General features: G+C 48.3%; 1 protein-coding gene across 2 annotated transcripts in view; it reads right to left on the minus strand.

Annotated features, from left to right (window-relative positions):
• LOC132405668 (synaptopodin) overlaps nt 1–13,411 on the minus strand; it is a 137,627-nt gene that overhangs the window by 20,152 nt on the left and 104,064 nt on the right. For both annotated transcript variants that reach the window (XM_059990671.1, XM_059990670.1), the window contains exon 3: nt 8,917–10,214. In XM_059990671.1, the coding sequence (XP_059846654.1) occupies nt 8,917–10,214 (1,298 nt within the window). The remainder of the gene's footprint in view (nt 1–8,916; nt 10,215–13,411) is intronic.

Here is a 13,411-nt window from a genome sequence, read left to right on the forward strand (position 1 = left end):
TGAAGAAACTTTTGGTATCATCTTTAATATTATTAGTCAACTTACTTTCATATTCCATATTTCCCTTTTTAATGACTTTTAGTTCCCTTTTGTTGATTTTTAAAAGCTTCACAATCCTCGAACTTCCCACTAATTTTTGCACCCTTATATGCCCTCTCTCTGGCTTTTATGTTGGCTTTGACTTCTCTTGTTAGCTACGGTTGTGTCATCTTTCTTTTAGAATACTTCTTCCTTTTAGAGATGTATATATCCCGTGTCTTCCGAATTGCTTCCAGAAATTCCAGCCATTTCTGCTCTGCTGTCATCCCTGCCGGTGTTCTTTTCCAATCAATCTGGCCAACTCCTCTCTCGTGCCTCTGTAATTCCCATTACTCCACTAATACTGATAAATCTGACTTCAGCTTCTCCTTCTCAAATTTCAATATGAATTTGATCATATTATGATCTCTTTCCCCTAAAGATCTTTTTACTTTAAGCTCTCTAATCAATTCCAGTTCATTGCACAACACCCAATTCAGAATACCTGATCTCCTAGTGGGCTCAACCACGAGCTGCTCTAAAAAGTCATCTTGTAGGCTCTCTAGAAATTCCCCTTCTTGTAATCCAGCACCAACCTGATTTTCTGACCCGTCACCTCTTACTAAAGATTTGATTTCATTTTTTACCAACCAAGAAACACCGCCCCCTCTGCCTTCCTGCCTATACATTTGATACAATGTGAATTCTTGACCAATAAATTCCTAGCTACAAACTTTCAGCCATGACTCAGTGGTGCCTACAACATCATAGCTGCCAATCTTTAACTATGCTACAAGTTCTGTATCTTATTCTGCATGCTGTAAGCATTCAGTTACAGTCCTGTATTCACCCTTTTCAATTTTGTCTACCTTTTACATTGCAACTCATCCTGTTGACTGCAAATTTGCCCTATCAACAGCCTCTCCTCACTATACATTGCCCTGTTTATGAACCAACTACCTCATCTTCAGCATTATTATCTGCCTTTCCTACGATACTTCTTGCATTGAGATACAGGCAGCTCAGGATGCCAGTCACACCATGCCCAACCTTTTGATTCCCAACTTTGTCTGAAGTCTTACCAACATTTGCCTTCACAACCTCCCCACTTATTGTTCTGGCACTCTGGTTCCCATCCCCCTGCAACTCTAGTTTAAACCTTATCATGCAGCGTTAACAAATCATCCCACTAGGATATTAGTCCCCCTCCAGTTCAGGTGCAAACCGTCCCTTCTATACAGGTCCCACCCTCCCTGGAAGGGAGCCCAGTGATCTGAAAATCTTATGCCCTCCCTCCTACACCTTAGTCATGATTTAAACTGGACAATCTTCCTATTTCTGGCCTCACTAGCACATGGTACGTAGCAATCCTGAGATCACAACGCTGGACATCCTGGCCTTTAACTTAGCACCTAACTGCCTGAACTCCCTATGCAGAACCTCATCACTCGTCAAACTCTTGTCATTGGTACCTACATAGACCATGTTAACCCTCCTACTTAAGGATGCTGAGGACTCAGTCCGAGATATCCCAGACCCTGGCACATGGGAGGCAACATCCCATCCGAGAATCTCGTTCTTACCTGTTGTTAAGAGGGATGGCCACAGGGGTACTCTGCACGGACTCCTTAACCCCCTTCCCCTTCCTGACTGTCACCCAGTTCCCTGTGTCCTGCATCTTGGGTGTAACTACCTCTCTATGTGTCCAATTTATCACCCCTTCAACCTCCCAAATGATCTGGAGTTCATCCAGTTCCAGCTCCAACTCCCTCACGTGGTTTGTCAGAAGCTGCAGCTGGAAGCAGTTTTCACAGTTGTAGTGATCAGGGACACTGGAGGTCTCTCTGACTGCCCACATCCCAAAAGAGGAGTATTCCACTATCCTGCCTGGCATCTCTACTGCCTGAGCTGAGCAGATGTAAAGAAGAAAAAAAGTTGGACCTTTTCTTTACTTTCTCTTTCTTTAAGAGCTAAAGCCTTAAGAACATGACTCTGACTAATTCCACTCCGATGACAGCTGTTGCACTTGCCCCTGCCCTCCTTTACCCTCGGGCTGTGGACCCGATTGAAGTCCTTCCTCTCCAGGCTTCCGATATCTGGATTGGCCGCTGGTCAAAGCCCTACATACTTTGATAATACATTTCCTTTGTAATTTTCCTGCGACCTCTGTCTAGCTTTACATACAATCTTCCTGAGCACCAAACAGCTCTCCTTCATCAGGAGTTGAGGAGCATTTGGTACGATACCAAATACCCCAACAGATTTCTACAAGGGCACCGTGGAGTGCATTCCAACTGGCTGCATCACCGTCTGGTATGGAGGGGCCACTGCACAGGATCGGAAAAGGCTGCAGAGGGCTGTAAACTCAGCCAGCTCCATCATGGGCACCATTCTCCCCACCATCGAGGGCTTCTTTAAAATGAGATGCCTCAAGAAGGTGGCATCAATCATGAAAGACCCTCACCATCCAGGACGTTCTCTTCTCATTAATACCATCAGAGAGGAGCTACAGGTGTATGAAGAGACACACGCACTTGACCTGGTTATGACCTTGTTGTTGTAAAACTATTGAGTGACAAGATGGACTCTTGCCTTCACAATCTACCTCATTATGACCTCACACCTTATTGTTTACCTGCACTGCACTTTCTCTGTAACTGTGACACTTTATTCTGCTTTCTGTTATTGTTTTCCCTTGTTCTACCTCAATGCACGGTGTAATCATTTGATCCACACACAACTGCTCTGCTTTGCGGACACAGCTCAGTTTATCACAAGCCAGCCTCCCCTCCACGGACTCTGTCTACACTTCCCACTGTCTCAGTAAAGCAGCCGGCAGAATCAAAGACCCCCCCCCCCAGACATTCTCTCTCCCCCTCACCTCCCATTGGGTAGAAGATATAAAAGCCTGAAAGCACGTCCCACCAGGCTCAAGAAAAGTTTTCACCCATTGTTTAATGACCATTAAATAGTTCTCTTGATGATTAGATGGACTCTTGACCTCACAATCTACCTCGTTATGACCTCACACCTTATCGTCTGCCTGCACTGCACTTTCTCTGTAACTGTGACACTTTATTCCACATCCTGTTATTGATTGACCACCTTCTACCTCAGTGCACGGTGTAATGATCTGATCTGTATGAACAGAGTGCAAGACAGGTTTCTCACTGCATCTCGGTACGTGTGACAATAATAAACAATTTACCAATTTAAAACTGACCTTTCACATCTGTGGTTTTACCACCTAGTCCTTATTTCTCCTTGGTGAGTAGAGAGAACAGTAACTACTGTACTAGTGTCTTCAAAAAGACGGCATCCATCATTATGGACTCCCATCACTCAGGACAAGCCCTCTTCTCATTGATACCATCAGGTGCAGGAGCCTGAAGACATACACTCAATGTTTCAGGAACAGCTTCTTCCCCTCTACTGTCAAATTTCTGAATGGACAAAGGACCCACGTACACTAGCTCACTTTTTTTTCTCTTGCTCTCTTTTTCCAGTTATAATTTAACTTTATACATCTTTCTTATTGTAACTTATAGATTTTTAAATTATGTATTGCAATGTATTCCTGCCACAAAATAATGTATTTCACAGCATGTACTACAGCAGCCCGTGGAATGTCGCCACGTTCACCAGCACCATATTGGATATTAAAACTGATTCTGTACCTCACCCACAACCATCAGTCTTCTCCCTCATCCCCTGTCCTTGATATCTTTTCATTTTGTATTGCAAAGTCAGTGTGGAAAGTGAATGTGATAGTGTGCGAGAGAGAGAGAGAGAGAGAGAGAGCTCGTGGAGTAAAAATCATTAGGATGTGAATGAGGCTGACAGACATGAAGAGGAGAGAGAGCAAAAGAGAGAGAGATTGAAAGAAATAGCTTTATTAAAGTGCAGAGTACAATCCATATGAGGTACAGTAGAATTTATAGATTACAGCAGAAACCGATAAGGCCACAAGCCATAGGCTTAGAATTAGGCCATTCAGCTCACCGAGCTGTTAAATCATGGCTGATTTATCATCCTTCCCAACCCCGTTCTCCTATCTTCTCTCCGTAACCTCTGGCGCCCTGACTAGTAAAGAACCCAAGAGGAACAGAATCACAGTTCATTGCAAAATATTCAATAAATTACAGAAAGAGAATAAAAAGCAAGAAGAAGGGGTTTTAGCAGTGTGGATTACCCAGCAAGTCAAGCAGAAATACATTTACTCCAGGGTCACAATGATTGCAGACAGCTACAAGTTCCAGATCCTGAGCAGGTGGGATCCCAAACCTTGCTCATACCTTAGTGTTAGCCACCTGCGAAGCCCCCACCCCATCCTCTCACTGGCCCAAACATGAAACCCTGTCGCCCACACTGGAGTCTGTGTCACCTTGCTACAGGAGAGATGACACAGAGGTTGAAAGGCCACAGAGGAGATCGACGAAGATGTTGCCGGGACTTGACGGATGGAGATGGTGGGAGAAGCTGAGCAGGGTAGGACGTTATTCCTTGTAGACAGAGGGGTGGTCTCACAAAGGGAATATGAAACCACAAGGGTCTGGATGGGATGAGTGTGTACAGTCTTTTTGTTCACAGATGAGGTGGAATTTCCTTAGCCAGAGGGTGGTGAATCTGTGGAATTCGTTGTCACAGTTGGCTGTGGAGGCCACGTCGCTGGGTGTAGTTAAGACAGAGGTTGATAGATTCGTGATTAGTCAGGGTGTGAAAGCTTATGGAGAGAGGGCAGGAGATTGGGGTTGAGGGAGAAATGGATCAGTATGATGAAATGACGGAGCAGATTCGATCGGCTAAACGACCTAATTCTGCTCTGATGTCTTATGCTGTAAATATGGGTAAGTACCTGGATGGGGGGGATATGGAGAACTGTAGTCCAGGTGCGGGTCGATGGGACCTGGCAGAATAACAGTTTGGCACGGACTAGAACGGCCCATTTCTGTGGTATGATGAGAGGACACGGGTTTAAGGTGAGAGGGGAAGAGATTTAAAAGGGTTTTAAGGGGCAACTTTTTCACACAGATAGTGATAGGTATCTGGAACAAGCTGCCAGAGAAGGTGGTTGAGGCAGGTATCGTAATATTAAAGGGTGTCTGTACAGGTACACAGATAGGAAAGGTTAAAGGGTGTCTGGACAGGTACAGGATAGGAAAGGTTAAAGGGTGTCTGTACAGGTACACAGATAGGAAAGGTTAAAGGGTGTCTGGACGGGGTCACAGATAGGAAAGGTTAAAGGGTGTCTGGACAGGTACACAGATAGGAAAGGTTAAAGGGTGTCTGGACGGGGTCACAGATAGGAAAGGTTAAAGGCTGTCTGGACGGGGTCACAGATAGGAAAGGTTAAAGGGTGTCTGGACGGGGTCACAGATAGGAAAGGTTAAAGGGTGTCTGGACAGGTACACAGATAGGAAAGGTTAAAGGATGTTTGGACGGGGTCACAGATAGGAAAGGTTAAAGGGTGTCTGGACGGGGTCACAGATAGGAAAGGTTAAAGGGTGTCTGGACAGGTACACAGATAGGAAAGGTTAAAGGGTGTCTGGACAGGTACACAGATAGGAAAGGTTAAAGGGTGTCTGGACAGGTACACAGATAGGAAAGGTTAAAGGGTGTCTGGACAGGTACACAGATAGGAAAGGTTAAAGGGTGTCTGGACAGGTACACAGATAGGAAAGGTTAAAGGATGTTTGGACGGGGTCACAGATAGGAAAGGTTAAAGGGTGTCTGGACGGGGTCACAGATAGGAAAGGTTAAAGGGTGTCTGGACAGGTACACAGATAGGAAAGGTTAAAGGGTGTTTGGACGGGGTCACAGATAGGAAAGGTTAAAGGGTGTCTGGACGGGGTCACAGATAGGAAAGGTTAAAGGGTGTCTGGACAGGTACACAGATAGGAAAGGTTAAAGGGTGTCTGGACAGGTACACAGATAGGAAAGGTTAAAGGGTGTCTGGATGGGGTCACAGATAGGAAAGGTTAAAGGGTGTCTGGACAGGTACACAGATAGGAAAGGTTAAAGGGTGTTTGGACGGGGTCACAGATAGGAAAGGTTAAAGGGTGTCTGGACAGGGTCACAGATAGGAAAGGTTAAAGGGTGTCTGTACAGGTACACAGATAGGAAAGGTTAAAAGGTGTCTGTCCAGGTACACAGATAGGAAAGGTTAAAGGGTGTCTGTCCAGGTACACAGATAGGAAAGGTTAAAGGGTGTCTGGACGGGGTCACAGATACGAAAGGTTAAAGGGTGTCTGGACAGGGTCACAGATAGGAAAGGTTAAAGGGTGTCTGGACAGGTACACAGATAGGAAAGGTTAAAGGATGTTTGGACAGGGTCACAGATACGAAAGGTTAAAGGATGTTTGGACAGGGTCACAGATACGAAAGGTTAAAGGGTGTCTGGACGGGGTCACAGATAGGAAAGGTTAAAGGGTGTCTGGACAGGTACACAGATAGGAAAGGTTAAAGGATGTTTGGACAGGGTCACAGATAGGAAAGGTTAAAGGGTGTCTGGACGGGGTCACAGATAGGAAAGGTTAAAGGGTGTCTGGACGGGGTCACAGATAGGAAAGGTTAAAGGGTGTCTGGACAGGTACACAGATAGGAAAGGTTAAAGGGTGTCTGGACGGGGTCACAGATAGGAAAGGTTAAAGGGTGTCTGGACGGGGTCACAGATAGGAAAGGTTAAAGGGTGTCTGGACGGGGTCACAGATAGGAAAGGTTAAAGGATGTTTGGACAGGGTCACAGATAGGAAAGGTTAAAGGATGTTTGGACAGGGTCACAGATAGGAAAGGTTAAAGGGTGTCTGGACGGGGTCACAGATAGGAAAGGTTAAAGGGTGTCTGGACAGGGTCACAGATAGGAAAGGTTAAAGGATGTTTGGACAGGGTCACAGATAGGAAAGGTTAAAGGATGTTTGGACAGGGTCACAGATAGGAAAGGTTAAAGGGTGTCTGGACGGGGTCACAGATAGGAAAGGTTAAAGGATGTTTGGACAGGGTCACAGATAGGAAAGGTTAAAGGGTGTCTGGACGGGGTCACAGATAGGAAAGATTAAAGGGTGTCTGGACAGGGTCACAGATAGGAAAGGTTAAAAGGCACATCAATTGGTACATAGACAGGAAAGGTTTGGACCAGAGGTTCCCAACCTTTTTTATACCATGAACCAATACCATTGGCCGATGAGTCCATGAACCCCAGGTTGATAATCCTGAGCAAAATGCAGCTGAGATGGCCAGTTTGGTTGGGATGGGATTTTTAACGGATGCTGCCCGACCTGCTGAGTTCATCCAGCTTTTTTGTACGTCTTGATTTGACCATAGCATCTGCAGTGTACTTTGTGTTTGGTTGGGATGGACCAGGTGGACCTGTTTCTGTGCTGTTTGGCTCTATGACTCCTGCACACCGTCCTTCCCATTTTAGTCAGTGTAAAATAAGCTCAATATGGTTCGAGCTCCCACATTCCAAAGATGCCGGGTTAGGGTCAGTGAGCTGCGGGCAAGCTTTGTTGGCGCCGGAAGCTCGGTGAAGCCCAGCAGCACATCCTTGGACTGTGTTGGTCGGCCCTTCTAGCATCACTGCCCAGTAACCCACTGATTTAACCCCCGTCTAATCACAGGACAATTTACAATGGCCAATTAACCCCCTAGCTGGTACGTCTTTGTGAGAGGAAACTACAGGAAACCCTCACATATACAGGAAGGAGCGTATAAACTTTTCTTACAATAAACGCCAGAACTGAACTCGAATTCTGACACCCCAAGCTGGCCGCCGCGCTACAGTGGCGCTCCTTCCATGGAAATTTGTCAACACGGGGGGCATATATTTCACTCCACGTACACATGACAAATAAAGATGATCTTGTTTTAAAATTTCTCAAAGGGAAATTTCTGGGGGGAGGTGTGGCAGATATGCAGAAGGGAGGGGTGGGGAGGACAGGCAGGCTGGGACGGAGCAGTGGCTTCACAAGAGACGGCCGGCTCTGGAATGTGGGGCAACACACAATCTGCTGGTCGAACTCAGCAGGTCGCGGGGCATCCACGGGGGGCACTGAGAGCCGAGAGCCTCAATCAGCACTGAAAGAGCAGGGAGAGCCTGTGTGAGGTGATGAGGGGAAAAGGTGGAACAACTTATGCTGAGGGAACTCAGCAGGCCAGGCAGCATCCATGGAAAAGAGGACAGTTGCCATTTCAGACTGATACCCTTCTTTAGGCCGCATCAATGGAGGGAAATAGACAGTCGATGTTCCATACCGAGACTGAAAGTGGAAAGATAGTCAGTATAAAGTGATTGGGGGAAGAGCTGGGAGGTGATGGGTTGATAGGCAGATGGAGGAGGGGAGAAGTGGGAATAGTGACAGAGGCTGGGAAGTGATGGGTGGATCCACTTGAGGGGGGGGATGATAGGCAGATGGAGGAGGGGAGATTCTCCTGCCTTCTCCCCATAATCTTCGATACCCTTATGAACAAAGAACCTACCAACCTCCACTTTACAACCATGGGGGGGATGCGAAGAGCATGGGCCTGAGCATGAGGAGATAATGTGTGCGAGGTACACATGCACACCTGTGAGAGGGAGGGGAGGGGCGGAAAGGAGGAGGGGAAGATGAAAGGAGGAGAGAGCGCAGAGGGAGGAGGGGAACAAGATAGGAGAAGGAGGGGATGGCCTGCCTCCAGAGGGAGGGCTGAGGCCAGGGTAGGGCCTACTACTCCAATATCACTATGGGACACCCACAGTTCGGGCTGGCACTGTGTATGCACGTTCTCCAAACTCTACTCCATTGGGTACGTAAACCTCCACCCCCTTCCTCAGATGGATGCCTTCCCTTCCTACACCCCACGGGAACGTGTGCACGCTATTAACGTCCCCTTTCAGAGAGACAGGCCGCAGGGCCTCCACACCTGGGCCTCGAGTCCGGCTCTCCGTGCCGAGAAGGTGGGCCGCGGGGCCTGTGTTGCTTCTGAGGACCTGGGGGCAGCTGGTGGTAGCGTGGCTCTGTCAGGAGAGGAGGCATGCACTGGCTGGAACACCTGTCTTCGGTTTTCGCTGGTAGTGAACCCATTAAGCCTCGGGCGTTGTGGCTTAGCGGCAGTTGGAGGAGGAGGCGATGGCTTTGAGTTGAGTTTGGCGCCTGTGGCTATGGGTGGAGGCGAGATGACAAAGGTGGCCGAACTGAGGTGGCGGTGGCCCAATGGGGGGGCAGCCTTGATGACACAGGCTGAGGCCTCAGGCTTGGTGCTGCACTTCCAGCCAGCGGGCAGTGAGGCAGTGGGTGAGGGAGGCCGTGGCGGTGGGGTTGGGGCTTCCAGCGTAAAGCGTTCCATCCGTGTTTGGCGCCGGGCAAACAGCTCGGCCCCTTTGCCCCGCACCTCAGCCAGGCCATGTGGAGTGATGATGGGCCTGCGGTGAGGCCGCAGCTCGGGTGGCTTCAGGCATGAGGCCCATTCGGGTGACGGCCGCTCCTCACCCGCAGTGACGGCCGGGCTCGGGGCCGGAGCTGCAGCTGGGCCTTTGGCCTGTGCTAGCGTGCAGGCTTCAGCACCCAGGCCCAGGCCTTCATCTCCTCCAACTTCCCCTCTGCCTCCTCCCTCAGCTTTGCGCTGCACGTCGGTGCCATGGACCAATGACAGCAGCTCAGGGTTGGGCGCTAGCCTTGGCCTCTCATGGAAAGTGAACATTGGCTTCCAGCCAGGCTTGCGTATCCTCGACTGTTCCAGGATGCCCGTTCGGCCGAGTGTCAATGGTGGGTTTGGCAGAGGAGGTCGAGCAAAGCTTGAGGCCTCGGCGTCCCTCCGGGCCTCGACAGGCATCTCCAAGTAGACCTGAGCAGGTGGCGGTCTCACTGGAGCCACAGGGGCCTCAGGCCCTGTTTCAGACTGGCGGTTCTCCATCTGCACAGCTGCCTCAGCCTTGGCCGCCACTTCTTTCAGCTCCTCCTCCTCCTCCATGCTGTCCCGCTGCTCGAAGTAAGGCACGGCAGCCTCTTCGTCAACTACACGGGCCTTGGGTTGGCCGTCTCCATCCAGCGGTCTGCCGGCCCTGGGGCTGCCCAGGGTGAGCTCGTCCACCCTCTGCTTGCGGCGGTTGAACAGCAGGACCCCCTTGGAGCTGGGGCCAGGCGGGGAGGTGGGCTGGGTGGCAATCTTCTGGCTCTGGAGCTGAGCCCCTTCTGTCTCCTGCTCGCTGGCACCCTGGGGACCTGTGGGAGGGACGAAACACAGGGTTAGTGGATGTCCCCAACACTCGCAGACACCAGAATCTTCTCACCGCTAACCAAGAAATACACTGCATACTTACGGAGGGGTGGGTGGTCCCCATCCTGGACCAACACAACAGAAAACCCTCCATGCCTACCTACCGAATATCAAATAGATTGGCTGTGGAGAGGATGTTTCCTCTAGTGAGGGAGCCTAGGACCAGAGGGCACAGCTTCAGAATAAGGGACGCCCATTTAGAACAGAGATGAGGAGGGTGACTTCAATTCACACCACAAAAATGCCCGGTCAACAGGCCGCTCACATGCTCAGCTCCGCAAGGAATTGTTGATTGCAATGATCATATGTGGGAAAAAAGTGTGATTAATGCAGTAATTTATAGTTTTGCTTGCTTTCTTTGCTATCAGCAAGTCGTCACCACAAGACATAGGAGCAGAATTGGGCCATTCAGCCCATCGAGTCTGCTCTGCCATTCCATCATGGCTGATCCTGGATCCCACTCAACCCCGTACACCTGCCTTCTCACCATATCCTTTGATGCCCTGACCAATTAGGAAACGATCAACTTCTGCCTTAAATATACGCACGGACTTGACCTTCACCACAGTCTGTGACAGAGCATTCCACAGATTCACTACTCTCTGGCTAAAAAAAATTCCTCCTTATCTCTGATCTAAGAAGTTGCCCCTCAATTTTTAGGCCGTGTCCTCTAGTTCTGGATACCCCCACCATATCTAGTGCACCTTATCTAGTCCTTTCAATGTTCAGTAGGTTTCAATGAGATCTCCCGGCATTCTTCTAAATTCAGGAGAGTACAGGCCCAAAGCTGCTAAATGACCCTCATATGTTAACCCCTTCATTCCCAGAATCATCCTCATGAACCTCCTGTGGACCATCTCCAATGACAACACATCCTTTCTGAGATGTGGGGCCAAAACTGCTGACAATACTCCAAGTGTGGCCTGACTGGTGTCTTATAAAGGCTCAGCATCATCCTCTTGAAATAAATGCCAACATTGCATTTGCCTTCTTTACCACAGATTCAACCTGTAAATTAACCTTCTGGGAGTCTTGCACAAGGACTCCTAAGTCCCTCTGCACCTCTGATGTTTGAACCTTCTCCCCATTTAGATAACAGTCCACACTATTGCTCCTTTTACCAGAATGCATTATCATACATTTCCCAACACTGTATTCCATCTCACACTTTTTGCCCATTCTTCCAATTTGTCTAAGTCCTGCTGCAATTGCATTGCTTCCTCAGCACTACCTACCCCTCAACCTAACTTCGTATAATTCACAAACTTTGCCACGAATGTGAAACAAAGTGAAAAGTAGCAGCCCCAATACTGACCCCTGAGGGACACCACTAGCATTGGCAGCCAAGCAGAAAAGGCCCCTTTTACTCCAACTCACTGCCTCCTGCCTGTCAGCCATTTCTCTATCCATGCCAGTATCTTTCCTGTAACACCATAGGATTTTATCTTGTTAAGCCCCTCATGCGTGGCATCTTATCAAATGACTTCTGAAAATCTAAGTAAATGACATCCACTCCCTCTCCTTTGTCCTCCTTGCCTGTTACTTCCTCGAGGAACTCCAACAGATTTGTCAGGCAAGATTTCCCCTTACAGAAACCATGCTGAATTTCACTTATTTTATCATTAGTCTCCAAGTACCCCAAAACCTCATCCTTAATAACAGACTCCAACACTTCCCCAACATTGAGGTTGGGCGAACTGGCCTACAATTCCCTTTCCTTTGCCTTCCTCCCTTCTTAAAGAGTGGAGTGACATTTGCAATTTTCCACTCCTCGGGGACCATGCCAGAATCAAGTGATTCTTGAAAGATCACGACAAATGCATCTGTTATCTCTTCAGCAACCTCTCTCAGGGCTCTGGGATGCAGTTCATCTGGTCGAAGTGACTTATCCACCTTAATACCGTACAGTTTGTCTAGCACTCTTTTCTTTGTAATAGCAATGGCACTCGCTCCTGCTCCCTGACACTCACGGACCTCTGGCGCACTGTTCGTGTCTTCCACAGAGAAGACAGATGCAAAGTACTCATTAAGTTCAACTGCCATTTCTTTGTCCCCCATTACTACATCACGAGCATCATTTTCCTGTGGTCCAATATCAACTCTCACCTCCCTTTTACTCTTTATGTACCTGGAGAAACTGCTTTATATTATTGGCTAGTTTGTCCTCATATTTCATCTTTTCCCTTCTTATAGCTTTTTTAGTTACTTTTAAATTGGATTTTAAAAGCTTCCCACTCACTTTTGCTAAATGACATGGCCTTTTCAAACTCCAGTGAGTTTGATAGAGGTATACTGTTTGTTTATTTACTTGTTTATTTTGCGATACAGTGTGAGTAGACCTTTTCTGTTCTTTGAGCCATGCCACCCCAGCAACGCCTGACAAATCCAATTTAACCCTAAACTAATCATGGGACAATTTACAATGACCAGTTAACCTACCCAGTACACCTTTGGGTTGTGGGAGAAAATCGAAGCACGCAGAGAAAACCCACACATTCCATGGGGAGAATGCACAGAGACTCCTTATAGACAGGCACAGGGATTGAACTCCGAACTCTGACGCCCCGAGCTATAATAGTGTCACACTAATCGCTACGCTCCCGTGTGTCCCTGAATGATGGGCAGGCGTGGGTAAGCGCAAGCAGGCTTTTCTGCAGAGGGTTGAGTGAGACAAGAACTAGGGTCATGGGTTAAGGGTGAAAGGTGAGATATGAAGGCCCCTCTCCTCCCTCCCACCCACCCACTCACAATGCAATCCTCTGCCCCCAGGTTGTATTTCGGCCGAGGCCTGCTTGTGGTAAGTTGGTTCATTACTGTCACATATAACAGGACAGAGTAGTACAACCTGCCCTGCATTCTGTCTGTCTGTACGTTACACAGCGCATCGAGGTGGCGCAGAATCAGGTTTATTGTGGCTGACACAAGCAAGGATGTAACGCTGTGGCTTTATTAGGCATCGGTAGTACTGCACTTGAGCACCGAGAGCAGTTTTGGGCCACTTATCGAAGAAAGTATGTGCTGGCTTTGGAGGTCATTGAGAATCATTCTGGGAACGAAAGGGTTAACTTATAAGGAGCATTTGAAGGCTCTGGGTCTGTACTCGCTGGAGTTTAGAAGAATGAGGGGGATCTCATTGAAACCT

The sequence above is a fragment of the Hypanus sabinus genome, chromosome 15, assembly GCF_030144855.1.
Source record: "Hypanus sabinus isolate sHypSab1 chromosome 15, sHypSab1.hap1, whole genome shotgun sequence".
Lineage (NCBI taxonomy): Eukaryota > Metazoa > Chordata > Chondrichthyes > Myliobatiformes > Dasyatidae > Hypanus > Hypanus sabinus.